Source organism: Anomaloglossus baeobatrachus, chromosome 8 (genome assembly GCF_048569485.1).
Source record: "Anomaloglossus baeobatrachus isolate aAnoBae1 chromosome 8, aAnoBae1.hap1, whole genome shotgun sequence".
Lineage (NCBI taxonomy): Eukaryota > Metazoa > Chordata > Amphibia > Anura > Aromobatidae > Anomaloglossus > Anomaloglossus baeobatrachus.
This window is the reverse complement of record NC_134360.1, coordinates 234,894,504-234,908,695: the sequence shown is the minus strand read 5'-3', so window position 1 is coordinate 234,908,695 and position 14,192 is coordinate 234,894,504. Positions and strand designations below refer to the sequence as shown.

The window sequence follows — 14,192 nt, the reverse complement described above, 5'->3', positions numbered from 1 at the left end:
GGCACATTCTGGTATATATGTCCCCATCCTGGTATACATGTCCTGATTTATTTTTATACCGCAAAAAGAAATAAAACAAAACAAAAAAACATTTTACCCACCCTCCCTGGCTCCCACGTCACAGGCCATCCTCTCTGAGGTGCGAGGCATTTCATCTGGATGTGCGCCCTCTAATGCACATCCAGCTGAAGCAAAGCAGGGCTGGGGGCGGTGGTTCCCTCCACCCCCAGCATCATCCCGCCCCTTACTTCAGCTCACCGAACGCTTACCTGTGCCCGCCGGCTGCTGCGTCCTCGCCACCTCCGCGGCTCTGTTACCTGCAGCAGTGTGATGAGGTTGCATTGTGACATCATCACGCTGCTGCATCCTAGGCTGCGGGATGGTGCACCGGCACCCTGCTCTGCGCTAGTTTGCTTACAAGTTAGCCATTGTAGTGGCCAAAGCGACACTGCCGGGCCCCTTTGCTACGGCAGTGACTGGGGCCCAGTGAATAGGGGGGCTCGGGCCTTAATAAAGCTAGGTGATTACCCTGGGCCCAGCTGGGCCCCCCTCATCACCGGTCCCCCAAACACCACTCATGGTTGTCATGCCCTGATGGTGGTCCTGGTTACAAGTACCGAGCATGGTAGTGCTCGCTCATCACTAGTGACCACAACTTTGTTCTGACAGAACAATTCAGAGCTCCATTCTCTGGGCCAATGGCTGGGACTGTCACTGGTTCTGACAATCGGGGAGCTGAAATGCTCCATTGGAGTTGTCGCCATCCATATGCACTTCCTCTATATTTATTTTATATGGAACTGGTTGAGATAGCCCAGTACAGCATTTGGCTACCTCATGTATTCCGATAGACCATGAATGAAGCACAGGTGCGTGGCGCGGACACCAATCTTCTCTGGCGGGGCATTTCAGAGCCTCATGTTTGGGATCTGTGGTGGTCCAACCACTAGGACTCTTGCCGATCCTGAGATCGGGGGTCTGAAGTCTTCCGTCAGAATGAAGCAGTGGTCAGACATGTGCCACTCTTCTCTATATGTTCTATGTGGGTCTTCCAGGTGGTCAAGGTACAGTATTTCACTTTCTAGCAGAATCTTTAAGGATGAAGAGTGGAGATGACGGGGAGTTTCCGAAACCTGATTGTTGGTTCTACAACTAGTATCTTCACAAGAACAGGGCTCTGAAATGCGCCATCAAAATGGAGCAGTGTCCGCACATGCGCACCTCATTCATTCTGTATGGGACTTCCGGAGACGGATAGTCGATGACTTTTAATATTGGGAATATCCCTTTAATGGAAACTGTGTAAGAGCAGTGAACGCTCATCGCTCCTTCTCACTATTTTGGCTTTTGGCTCCATCTTCAGGATCCCTTAGATCCAGCAAGGACGGTGATTGTGGTTCAGTCTCTGCTGGCAGGTGGTGTAGCGGTGGAAAGTGGACAGATTCTGCCTGGTGACCGCTTGATCTTTGTAAATGACAGTTTTATGGACAATGCTTCGCTGGAAGAGGCTGTGCAAATATTAACATCTGTGCCACCGGGAAGAGTCCGCATTGGCATTTGCAAACCATTGGTGGTAAGAACTGACCCCCTCCGGCCCTGTGCACTGAATTGTGACTGTAAAATCCCTGCCTAATCTGTCACTTCTACCAAAAATCAACATAATTATCATTCGCCTTCCTGATAATCTGAACATTGCATGATTATTCCCTCCTAACCCCAAATATAACAGATGAGGTGATTCACGGGAGACCGGCCAAATCCAACCAGATGCTGCAATCCCCACGATTTACTGCAGCTTTTTATTATTTTCGCTCTTTCCAAATCCGTTTTTCACATTTAAAGGGGAAATTTCTCATTTTCAGCAAATAAACGTTTTCGTGATAAAAAGTTTTGCAACGTTCCATTATATTTTCTGCATCCATTCATTGTGGTTTTCACAAGCTCTGCTTGCTGTTGGCATTCAGAAGAAATCTTCATTTACTTGCAGTGGATAAAAAGAAAATCTGTCCTGGTCATGATGGCACTCGGGGTCATGTGTAGGCTATGTGCGCACTGAGCGTTTTTCGTGGCTTTTTTACTTTGTTTTTCGGGTGCATTTTTGGGCTCCAAACTGCACGACTTTGCTTCCCCAGTAAAGTCTATGGGGTACTTTGCACGCTGCGACATCGCTACTGTGATATCGTCGGGGTCAAATCGAAAGTGACGCACATCCGGCGCTGGTAACGACGTCGCAACGTGTAAAGCCTAGATGCGCTGATAAACGATCGCAAAAGCGCTGTTAATCGGCGATCTGTGTAGCGTCAGTCATTTTCATAATGTCGCACCGATAGGAGATACGATGTTGTTCCTCGTTCCTGCGGCAGCGCACATCGCTGTGTGAGAAGCCGCAGGAGCGAGGAACATCTCCTACCTGCGTCCCGTCTGCAATGAGGAAGGAAGGAGGTGGCGGGATGTTTACGTCCCGCTCATCTCCGCCCCTCCGCTTCTATTGGCCGCCTGCCGTGTGACGTCGCTGTGACGCCGCACGACCCGCCCCCTTAGGAAGGAGGTGGGTCGCCGGCCAGAGCGACATCGCAGGGCAGGTGAGTGCGTGTGAAGCTGCGGTAGCGATAATGTTCGCTACAGCAGATATCACAAGAGATCGCATGTGCGACGGGGGCGGTACTATCGCGCTCGGCATCGCTATCATTGGCTAGCCATGTCGCAGCGTGCAAAGTACTCCTATGACTTTTCATTTTTGCTATCCACACACTTTTTTTTTTTTCTTTTTTTTTTTTTTTTTTTTTTTTCTTAGCTGCGTTTTTGATTTAAAAAAAAAAAATAAAAAAATAATATGGACATGTCAATTTTTTCCTGCATTTTTCACCCATGCATTGCATTGGAAAAACGCAGTGATCCAAAACGCATGCATTTTTGCCACCGGTGCATTTTTTTTTGTGTGTTTTTGTGCGACTTTTGCAGCCAAAAACGCACAAAAACACAGCATTAAAAAAACGCTGTGTGCGCACATAGCCATACACTGCAATTATTAGAGCTGTGTCTTTTGTATGCCCCGCGCCCAGGACAAGGCTTCATCTACTAGAAGCCATTATGATGGGTTTTCTTTGAATGACCGCAAGCAGAGATACTGAAAAAACATAGTTTTATATAGAAAGTATATTGGAAAATTCTGCAGAAAACGATCATTATTTGCTGAAACCTTATCCTTTTTAATTCAATGATTGGGTGATGCATGCAAATCTCCCCAAAGTTTTGGCAAAAACAGAAACTTCCAAAACTGTTAAAGGGAATCTTCCACCACTTTGACCTTTTTGAACTGTTAATATGGGCATACAGGTTATGTAATGCTGAAAAAAATCTATACCTTTATGTGTCATATCAGAAGGCTTGTTGTTGAAAAATCATCTTTTATCACTTTATGTAAATGAATTCTTCCAGGCTATGGGGCGGATGCTGCCTGGAAGATAACTCCGCCTCCAGAGCTTATTTTAAATAAAAGGGGCGTTACCAGTGTCATGTGTGACGGCCGCTCTCTGCTCTCACTGCAGAGCTGTGTGTGATAACTGACACTTCTGCAGGGGCTTCTGAGTTTGCAATATTGTTGCAATGAATCAGAGCTCAGGGAACTGCAAAAAATGTGTTTGAAATAAGACAAATTTCATTCCTCCTGTTCTGTGTCAGTTACTTGTTTCACTAGTAACGCCCCTTTTATTTAAAATATCTGGAGGCGGAGTTATCTTCCAGGCAGCATCCGCCCCATAGCCTGGAAGAGCTCATTTACATAAAGTGATAAAGGATGATTTTCCACAACAAGGCTTCTGATATGAGACACAAAGATAGGACTATTGTCAGCTTCCTATAACCTGTATGCCCATATTAACAGTTTAAAAAGATCAAAGTGGTGACAGGTTCCCTTTAAATACTGATTCTGTCTAAGAAGACTCATCTAGTCTCATATAGTTAAAACTTCCTTATTATATAATAAAAAGTTATGCAACTTTCTAATATCCTTTTGTAGCATCACTGCTTGCTGTCAGTGAATGGAGGCATTACATTTCATATCCATATATCTAACACCTGTACAGATTTAAAGGGAGCTGGTCACCAGTTTTTAGTGTATGAGCTAATCCCACCACCTTTCTTAACACTTATGGTGCATTCTAAAAAGTGGTATGTTATGCCCTGACCCCCTGCATATCCCCAAAAACCTTTTGAATAGCTGTATGCAAATGCAACCAGTTCCTCCTCCCTGCCGGAAATCGCCGTCCTCCCAATGTGATTGATGTGGACGACACGCCCTGCGTCATCCACATAGACAGACAGACAAAAATTTGGGCCTGCGCAGGGAGATGACCGCCCGCGCAGGCGCACTTTTCTCTGCATTGCTGCGGGTTGCTGCCGACTCATGCGCAGTTAGGTTTCAGGCTCTCAAACTGCGCATGCATCGGCAGCAACCCGCAGCAATGCAGAGCAAAGTGCGCCTGCGCGAACCGCCATCTCCCTGTGCAGGCGCAAAATTTTGTCTATGTGGATGACGGAGGGTGTGTCATACACATAAATCGCATTGGGAGGATGGCGATTACCAGCGGGTAGGGGGGACAGGAGCCGCGGCAAAGACACCCTTCGGACCGGAACGGTTGCATTTGCATACAGCGAGGGAGCTATTCAAAAGATTTTTGAGGGGATATACAGGGGGTCAGGGCATAATATACCACTTTTTAGAATGCAGCATAGGCGCTAAGGAAGGTGGTGGGATTAGCTCATACACTAAAAAAAACAGGTGACCGGTTCCTTTTAATACTTCTCACAGCTGAGGGTTTGTTAAAATTTTATCCAGTCTGGAAAATCCTCTGTGAGCGAAACAACCCGGGCTCCAGATTCATACTCATTACCTGCCATGACACATTGTAACACACTATCAGGACATCAGAATGCATTGAGCTGCCGCGAGGGTTCACTACACTGGATACAATTGTAGCAAACACTCAGCTGTGAGAAGTATTGGGTCTGCACTGTCTTTTCTCAATGTCTCCGCTATTCACTCACTGTAAGCAGAGCTCTTATATTGATTATATTACATGATACAGTATATTAGTGTAGCTAGTCCCATAAGCAATGGTGATATTGGGTTTTATGGCCAGCTGGGCGAGGGAAATGGGTTTTCCACTGTCATGAGCTTAGTGAATTTTTATTACAACTTTTTACTGAATGCACTTCATTTATTTAAAGGGAACCTGTCATCACATTTTTACATATGGCTGAGGAGGCGCTTGTTCCTCCCTAAAGATGATGCCATTTTTTATAGACTTTCAGTGCAGTAGTCATGAGATATCTAGAGAAGCATCCATATGCAAATCAGGCTAGAAGTGCATTGGGGGCGGGTCTGTGCACTTGCAGGAAATCGTCCATGTCCCTGGGTTACTGCTCAGTGGTCTCAGTGCATGTAATATTGCAGTGGAATACCCCTTTAAATAATAACTGTGGATTGGTGAAGGGTATTTGTGCTTGTCTTACCCCGGCTTAGGGGCTAATCCTACTCACCCGTGTCTGATCTCCGAGACCTCACTACTAACTGTATACTTGTGGGGGGAAAATGCCAACAGATGAGGGTCCTTTTCTGTCTAAAATGCTAATTTTGCCTAATTGCTACGCAACTAGCAAATTTGCCATTCTGGGGCCTGGAAAAGCTGGGTGACAACCCTGTGGGATCAGGAATATCGGCCATATTGGTTGTCACCCAGTTTTTTTTATGCCCATAATTACAAAGTGTGTGATGGTGGGGAGGAGTGTAAGCGGCTCCAGAGCCCAGAAAGGTGAGTGAGGCTCGATTTTATCTTGTGATTACTAATTTTGACTTTCCATGGTCCATAATTTGGTGTTTTTTAGAGGGTCATTAGCTAATATGTTAATTCTGCTTTAATTAGTACATTATAGAATATAATTCATGTCTGAAATGTGTCCTGATCTTCAGCTCCGAGCTCCACTTCGGGCCGGTCCTCTTTGCGTTCCTGTGCCTAATGGCCAGGACTGTGTGTAAGCGGGGCTGGCGGACCACTCACTACAAAAGCCAAGCCAGCCCCTTTCTAAGTCCTTGCCTGTGTTGGGACAGAGAAGGGGATGACTTTGGCTACTAAAATGAGCAGCCAGCCCCATTACATTCTGCTTCCTCTTCATTATCAGCCATAAGAGGACTTGCTGGGACGGAAGGTTGTATCTGAAGATTGGGACAATGACTTTATTAATAAGGTGTATGATTTATTGGTTTAAGCAGGTGTACAGGGTTATCCCAATCCCTGCCTTCATGGCCGGCAGGAGAATAACGCACTGGAGGTTTGGGTATAAAAACAGCTGAGCGCAGATGTGCTATGCTCCTTGTATAGGTCCCATAGAAATATCTGGGAGTTATGAAAACATTGAGTCACATTGTGCACCTCGCTGTGCTACAAAGTACTGGAAACTGTTAGTGATGAGCGGGCACTACCATGCTCAGGTGCTCACTGCTCGTAACTAGTGATGAGCGAGCACTACCATGCTCAGGTGCTCACTGCTCGTAACTAGTGATGAGCGGGCACTACCATGCTCAGGTGCTCAGTACTGGTAACTAGTGATGAGCGAGCACTACCATGCTCAGGTGCTCAGTACTGGTAACTAGTGATGAGCAGGCACTACCATGCTTGGGTGCTCAGTACTCGTAACTAGTGATGAGCGGACACTACCATGCTCAGGTGCTCACTGCTCGTAACTAGTGATGAGCGAGCACTACCATGCTCAGGTGCTCACTGCTCGTAACTAGTGATGAGCGAGCACTACCATGCTCAGGTGCTCAGTACTGGTAACTAGTGATGAGCAGGCACTACCATGCTCAGGTGCTCAGTACTGGTAACTAGTGATGAGCGAGCACTACCATGCTCAGGTGCTCAGTACTGGTAACTAGTGATGAGCAAGCACTACCATGCTCAGGTGCTCAGTACTGGTAACTAGTGATGAGCGGGCACTACCATGCTCAGGTGCTCAGTACTGGTAACTAGTGATGAGCGGGCACTACCATGCTCAGGTGCTCAGTACTGGTAACTAGTGATGAGCGGGCACTACCATGCTCAGGTGCTCAGTACTCGTAACTAGTGATGAGTGGGCACTACCATGCTCGGGTGCTCTGTACTGGTAACTAGTGATTAGCGGGCACTACCATGCTCTGGTGCTCGGTACTGGTAACTAGTGATGAGCGGACACTACCATGCTCGGGTGCTCAGTACTCGTAACTAGTGATGAGCGGGCACTACCATGCTCGGGTGCTCAGTACTGGTAATTAGTGATGAGCGGGCACTACCATGCTCAGGTGCTCAGTACTGGTAACTAGTGATGAGCGGGCACTACCATGCTCAGGTGCTCAGTACTGGTAACTAGTGATGAGCGAGCACTACCATGCTCGGGTGCTCAGTACTGGTAACTAGTGATGAGTGGGTACTACCATGCTCGGGTGCTCAGTACTGGTAACTAGTGATGAGCGGGCACTACCATGCTCAGGTGCTCAGTACTGGTAACTAGTGATGAGCGAGCACTACCATGCTCGGGTGCTCAGTACTGGTAACTAGTGATGAGCGGGCACTACCATGCTCAGGTGCTCAGTACTCGTAACTAGTGATGAGCGGGCACTACCATGCTCGGGTGCTCAGTACTCGTAACTAGTGATGAGCGGGCACTACCATGCTCGGGTGCTCAGTACTGGTAACTAGTGATGAGCGGGCACTACCATGCTCAGGTGCTCAGTGCTCGTAACTAGTGATGAGCGGGCACTACCATGCTCGGGTGCTCAGTACTGGTAACTAGTGATGAGTGGGTACTACCATGCTCGGGTGCTCAGTACTGGTAACTAGTGATGAGCGGGCACTACCATGCTCAGGTGCTCAGTACTGGTAACTAGTGATGAGCGAGCACTACCATGCTCGGGTGCTCAGTACTCGTAACTAGTGATGAGCGGGCACTACCATGCTCAGGTGCTCAGTACTCGTAACTAGTGATGAGCGGGCACTACCATGCTCGGGTGCTCAGTACTCGTAACTAGTGATGAGCGGGCACTACCATGCTCGGGTGCTCAGTACTGGTAACTAGTGATGAGCGGGCACTACCATGCTCAGGTGCTCAGTGCTCGTAACTAGTGATGAGCGGGCACTACCATGCTCGGGGGCTCAGTACTGGTAACTAGTGATGAGCGGGCACTGCCATGCTCGGGTGCTCAGTACTGGTAACTAGTGATGAGCGGGCACTGCCATGCTGGGTGCTCAGTACTCGTAACTAGTGATGAGCGGGCACTACCATGCTGGGTGCTCAGTACTCGTAACTAGTGATGAGCGAGCACTACCATGCTGGGTGCTCAGTACTCGTAACTAGTGATGAGCGGGCACTACCATGCTGAGTGCTCTGTACTCGTAACTAGTGATGACCGGGCACTACCATGCTCGGGTGCTCAGTACTCGTAACTAGTGATGAGCGGGCACTACCATGCTGGGTGCTCAGTACTCGTAACTAGTGATGAGCGGGCACTACCATGCTGGGTGCTCAGTACTCGTAACTAGTGATGAGCGGGCACTACCATGCTGGGTGCTCAGTACTGGTAACTAGTGATGAGCGGGCACTACCATGCTCAGGTGCTCAGTACTCGTAACTAGTGATGAGCGGGCACTGCCATGCTCGGGTGCTCAGTACTGGTAACTAGTGATGAGCGGGCACTACCGTGCTCAGTGCTCGTAACTAGTGATGAGCGGGCACTACCATGCTCAGGTGCTCAGTGCTCGTAACTAGTGATGAGCGGGCACTGCCATGCTCGGGTGCTCAGTACTGGTAACTAGTGATGAGCGGGCACTGCCATGCTCGGGTGCTCAGTACTCGTAAATAGTGATGAGCGAACACTACCATGCTGGGTGCTCAGTACTGGTAACTAGTGATGAGCGGGCACTACCGTGCTCAGTGCTCGTAACTAGTGATGAGCGGGCACTACCATGCTCAGGTGCTCAGTGCTCGTAACTAGTGATGAGCGGGCACTGCCATGCTCGGGTGCTCAGTACTGGTAACTAGTGATGAGCGGGCACTGCCATGCTCGGGTGCTCAGTACTCGTAAATAGTGATGAGCGAACACTACCATGCTCAGGTGCTCAGTACTGGTAACTAGTGATGAGCGGGCACTACCATGCTCGGGTGCTTAGTACTCATAACGGTTCGAGTACTGAGTATAATGGAAGCCAATGGAGAACTTGAGCATTTTTCCAAAAGATCTTCTGCAAAAATGTTTGAGTTTCCCATTGACCTCTATTATACTTTGTACATGAGTCAAGCCAGTCCGGCCATCCAGCTGCTCTTTGAGTACCGAGCATGGTAGTGCCCGCTCATCACTAGTTACGAGTACTGAGCACCCGAGCATGGTAGTGCTCGCTCATCACTAGTTACCAGTACTGAGCACCCGAGCATGGTAGTGCCCGCTCATCACTAGTTACCAGTACTGAGCACTCGAGCATGGTAGTGCCCGCTCATCACTAGTTACGAGTACTGAGCACCCGAGCATGGTAGTGCCCGCTCATCACTAGTTACCAGTACTGAGCACCCGAGCATGGTAGTGCCCGCTCATCACTAGTTACGAGTACTGAGCACCTGAGCATGGTAGTGCCCGCTCATCACTAGTTACCAGTACTGAGCACCTGAGCATGGTAGTGCCCGCTCATCACTAGTTACCAGTACTGAGCACCTGAGCATGGTAGTGCCCTCTCATCACTAGTTACCAGTACTGAGCACCTGAGCATGGTAGTGCCCGCTCATCACTAGTTACCAGTACTGAGCACCTGAGCATGGTAGTGCCCGCTCATCACTAGTTACGAGTACTGAGTACCTGAGCATGGTAGTGCCCGCTCATCACTAGTTACCAGTACTGAGCACCCGAGCATAGTAGTGCTCGCTCATCACTAGTTACCAGTACTGAGCACCCGAGCATGGTAGTGCCCGCTCATCACTAGTTACCAGTACTGAGCACTCGAGCATGGTAGTGCCCGCTCATCACTAGTTACGAGTACTGAGCACCCGAGCATGGTAGTGCCCGCTCATCACTAGTTACCAGTACTGAGCACCCGAGCATGGTAGTGCCCGCTCATCACTAGTTACGAGTACTGAGCACCTGAGCATGGTAGTGCCCGCTCATCACTAGTTACCAGTACTGAGCACCTGAGCATGGTAGTGCCCGCTCATCACTAGTTACGAGTACTGAGCACCTGAGCATGGTAGTGCCCGCTCATCACTAGTTACCAGTACTGAGCACCTGAGCATGGTAGTGCCCGCTCATCACTAGTTACCAGTACTGAGCACCTGAGCATGGTAGTGCCCGCTCATCACTAGTTACGAGTACTGAGTACCTGAGCATGGTAGTGCCCGCTCATCACTAGTTACCAGTACTGAGCACCCGAGCATGGTAGTGCCCGCTCATCACTAGTTACCAGTACTGAGCACCCGAGCATGGTAGTGCCCGCTCATCACTAGTTACCAGTACTGAGCACCTGAGCATGGTAGTGCCCGCTCATCACTAGTTACGAGTACTGAGCACCCTAGCATGGTAGTGCCCGCTCATCACGAGTTACGAGTACTGAGTACCTGAGCATGGTAGTGCCCGCTCATCACTAGTTACCAGTACTGAGCACCCGAGCATGGTAGTGCTCGCTCATCACTAGTTACCAGTACTGAGCACCCGAGCATGGTAGTGCCCGCTCATCACTAGTTACGAGTACTGAGCACCCTAGCATGGTAGTGCCCGCTCATCACGAGTTACGAGTACTGAGTACCTGAGCATGGTAGTGCCCGCTCATCACTAGTTACCAGTACTGAGCACCCGAGCATGGTAGTGCTCGCTCATCACTAGTTACCAGTACTGAGCACCCGAGCATGGTAGTGCCCGCTCATCACTAGTTACGAGTACTGAGCCCTCGAGCATGGTAGTGCCCGCTCATCACTAGAAACTATCAATACTTTCTATGGGATTACTCAAGCAGCGTAGCAAAGCTGCGCTCAGGTTTTTTTTTCCACAATCCTGCAACCAGTGACCTACAAATTTTTCCGATTTCAGCCATGCAAGATCTAGATTGGACCTTTTAACAGGATTTTTACACTTTGTCAATGTCCCCAGAGTGCTTAAAAAATAAAAGCCCATACTCTCTTACCGGACTGGTGCTGCTCCTCTCTTCTGCTTGAACACAATGTCAAGACTGTAGCCGATCACTGGCCACTGATTGGCTGCAGCCCTCATTTGGCCCTGCCCACTAGAAGTGGAAGCCAGGAGCCAGACAGGTGACCGGCAACAGAACGGAGGAGCATTGTCAGCCCCAAAGCGGAGTATTTTGTATTTTTTTTTTTTTTTTTTTTTAAAGTAATGGAAAACCCCTTTAACAGTCTGGTAACCGCCTCTAATTTTGGATTATACAGTACTTCTAGATCATACACAATGATCCCTGCAAAACCCATAGAGGAATGACCGGATATTGAGGGTGTTGTCATCCTTTTAATTTTCACCTGAACCTTATTTATTATCTTTCATGAAAACCTCTCTTTTTATGACTAGAGCGATATGAAAGAAGGACACGTGTATATCCCACTGGTCGGGGAATCGGATGATGTGGAGGTGCCGGTGGACGACCCATCGCCAACACAGCAATTCTACCATGTAACGACTTCATTGTGATTCCAGATTCCAATATTTTTTATTGATTTTTTTTTTTTTTAACTGTAGGGTACGGAGGGGGGGGGGGGGTACAGAAGGAAATAATAGAGGGATAATAGAGGGGGTGATTACATGGGGGGGGGGGGATGGGGAGAAAAAAATAAAGCAATTTACATGGAAAAATTAGAGCTTTTCCCTATTGTTACTTTCTTAATTATTTGTTTATGCGATGAACGTCCTATAATCCAGCATCTGATACTCCAGAAATTCCGCTGACCGGGCACTTATTGTTTCCAGCTTAGAATTTTGCTCATTCCTCTAGTTCCAGAGGAGAAATATTGAGAGACAATAGTGCAGAATATTCAGTGTGTAAATGTTCACCACGGAAGACAATGAAAGGCAGGGTTTGCAGGGGGTCGGAGTATGACCCAAGCGTTTAAAGAAGGGGAACTATTTAGCTTTTTCTGACGCAGGGCACCAAATCTGCTGCTTTTTTAATGACCTTTTTATCATGAAAAGAAAAAATAAGTGTTCACAGTGGAAAGCGCCTTTTAACGTTTTAAAACGTGTGCTCCCTGCATTCACCACCAGGGGGCGCTTATTAGATTATTGTGTTTTTTGTTTTATTTGAGTTAATTGCAGAAATTAAATGTTTTACTCAAAGTGCAGAGGATTCCGGACAATGGAGAGAAGTTTCACCATGAATCTGGAAACGTGGCTGCATATAATTTGCAGAAATGTTGCAAATTTGGCTATTACGCTGGTTTTTCCATAACATTCAGCTTTTTTTTTTTTTGCCGTTTTCCAATGCACCCTCCTGATATACAATATATCGGGAATGGAAGGCTATTTTTACACCAAGGGACTGAGCCACTATTGCATCTGCGCCTTTTTAGTCTCATTTTTGGCGTTTTCTGCCTTTTTTTTCAGTTGGAGCTTATTCTTTATATTTGCATCTTTTTTAAATTCTGTTTTACATTTGTTCACTTGTTTTTATATATTTTTTTTATGTGCACCATTGCGGACCGTGTTTGAGATTCCCAGATTCATAAATTATGATTATTTTTTTTTTTTAAAAAAGTTGTAACATTTTTTCGCAAATATACTCCAGTCCCCCTTAAATCTTCCCCCTCCCCCCTTTCCTACCCTCCCAGAGTGATTTTATGTATATTTTTAATTTTTGTGCTGATTTTGAAACCTTCTAAAAAGACAAGAATAAAGATCGGTATCAACTTTGCGCAACATTTAATAACCATGAGCGCCTTTTTTTTTTTAGAAGCGTTTTTCCTAAAAAAAAAATAAAAAAAAAATGAACGGATACAACACAATAAAAGAAAAAGCAAAGTGACAAATTGAAGTGATTAATTGGGCCCCAAATTTTGTGGAAAGCAAAAATTGTCTGAACCGTTACAACATCTAAACCATAGATAATACACGTAAAATGTATAGGGATTGATACAAGATTTGGCCTTTTTGTTGATCATAGTTCTAAAAGGTCTGATGTCCTGTAATCATCAGTTACAATGAATCCTGCAGAGATCCAATGGCAAAATGATGTCTGCTGGGATCCTTTTTTTAAATTTTTTTTTTTTATTTTTTTTTTTTAAGATTGGTGGAGTCTATGGAGAACGGATCCGTTAATGGATCGCTATTTATCTTCCATTTGAAACGGCTGCTGTTAAAAAAAAAAAAAAAAAAAAAAACAAAAAAAAAATGATTCATTACAAATGCAAGAAAAATGGATGGCACACATTCTCCATTGACTTCAATGTTAAAAAAAAACGGATCCGGCACACATCTGTTATTAAACACACAAAAAAAAGTTGTGTTTGCAGAACTTTTTTGACAACGGATCTCTGCAGGATCTGTTCTATCGGATAATGACTGGACAGCCTTATGTTGTCACCCTTTAAATCGCTGTACTATCTACGCTATATGGGTCTATATTGATTTATCCATACATAGTATACGATGATTTGCCATTTTTTTTGTTTTTTTTTATTAGGAGAAATACCAAGTGGAGCCATTCATAGATGACGGCCGAGAGGAGCTGGTTGACGAGCCACCTCTGCTTATGGGGCCAGCCTTTAATATCCATCACAATAATCCAGACCCTTTACAAGAATCGTGGGAAATGCACAAATTGGGGGGATTTATGGAAGAAAGAGAAATGCTGGTGGATGATGACACCCAACAAGACGCTTCCCATCCAGACAATGATGGGTATAGTCTGCAATCTAATGGGACTCCCCCTCCCACCGTCCAGAGCACGTCCTCCGCCCAGGCCTGGCTAGACGCCGCCGCCGTACGTATTCACAGGCAATATGCGAAATGGGCATTGCGGGAACATGGAGTTCCACTGATTATGAGATCGTCTGGCCCAGATAATGCTCTTCTTTTCTCCCTGACTGATTTATCACTCCGGACCCCCGTCTGAGTCTCCTTCCCTCCCTTTTCTTTTCTATGATCAGATTAGTTTCTTAGGTTTTTAGCCCCCTAGAAA

At 46.8% G+C, this 14,192-nt stretch overlaps 1 protein-coding gene across 2 annotated transcripts in view; it reads left to right on the top strand.

The window, feature by feature from the left end:
- Positions 1 to 14,192, top strand: part of PATJ (PATJ crumbs cell polarity complex component) — a 272,880-nt gene that overhangs the window by 115,452 nt on the left and 143,236 nt on the right. Inside the window, exons 20-22 of one of the 2 annotated variants that reach the window (XM_075320379.1) lie at positions 1,364 to 1,573; positions 11,591 to 11,692; positions 13,695 to 13,994. In XM_075320379.1, coding sequence (XP_075176494.1) covers positions 1,364 to 1,573; positions 11,591 to 11,692; positions 13,695 to 13,994 — 612 coding nt within the window. The remainder of the gene's footprint in view (positions 1 to 1,363; positions 1,574 to 11,590; positions 11,693 to 13,694; positions 13,995 to 14,192) is intronic. The other variant, XM_075320380.1, reaches the window with a different exon arrangement.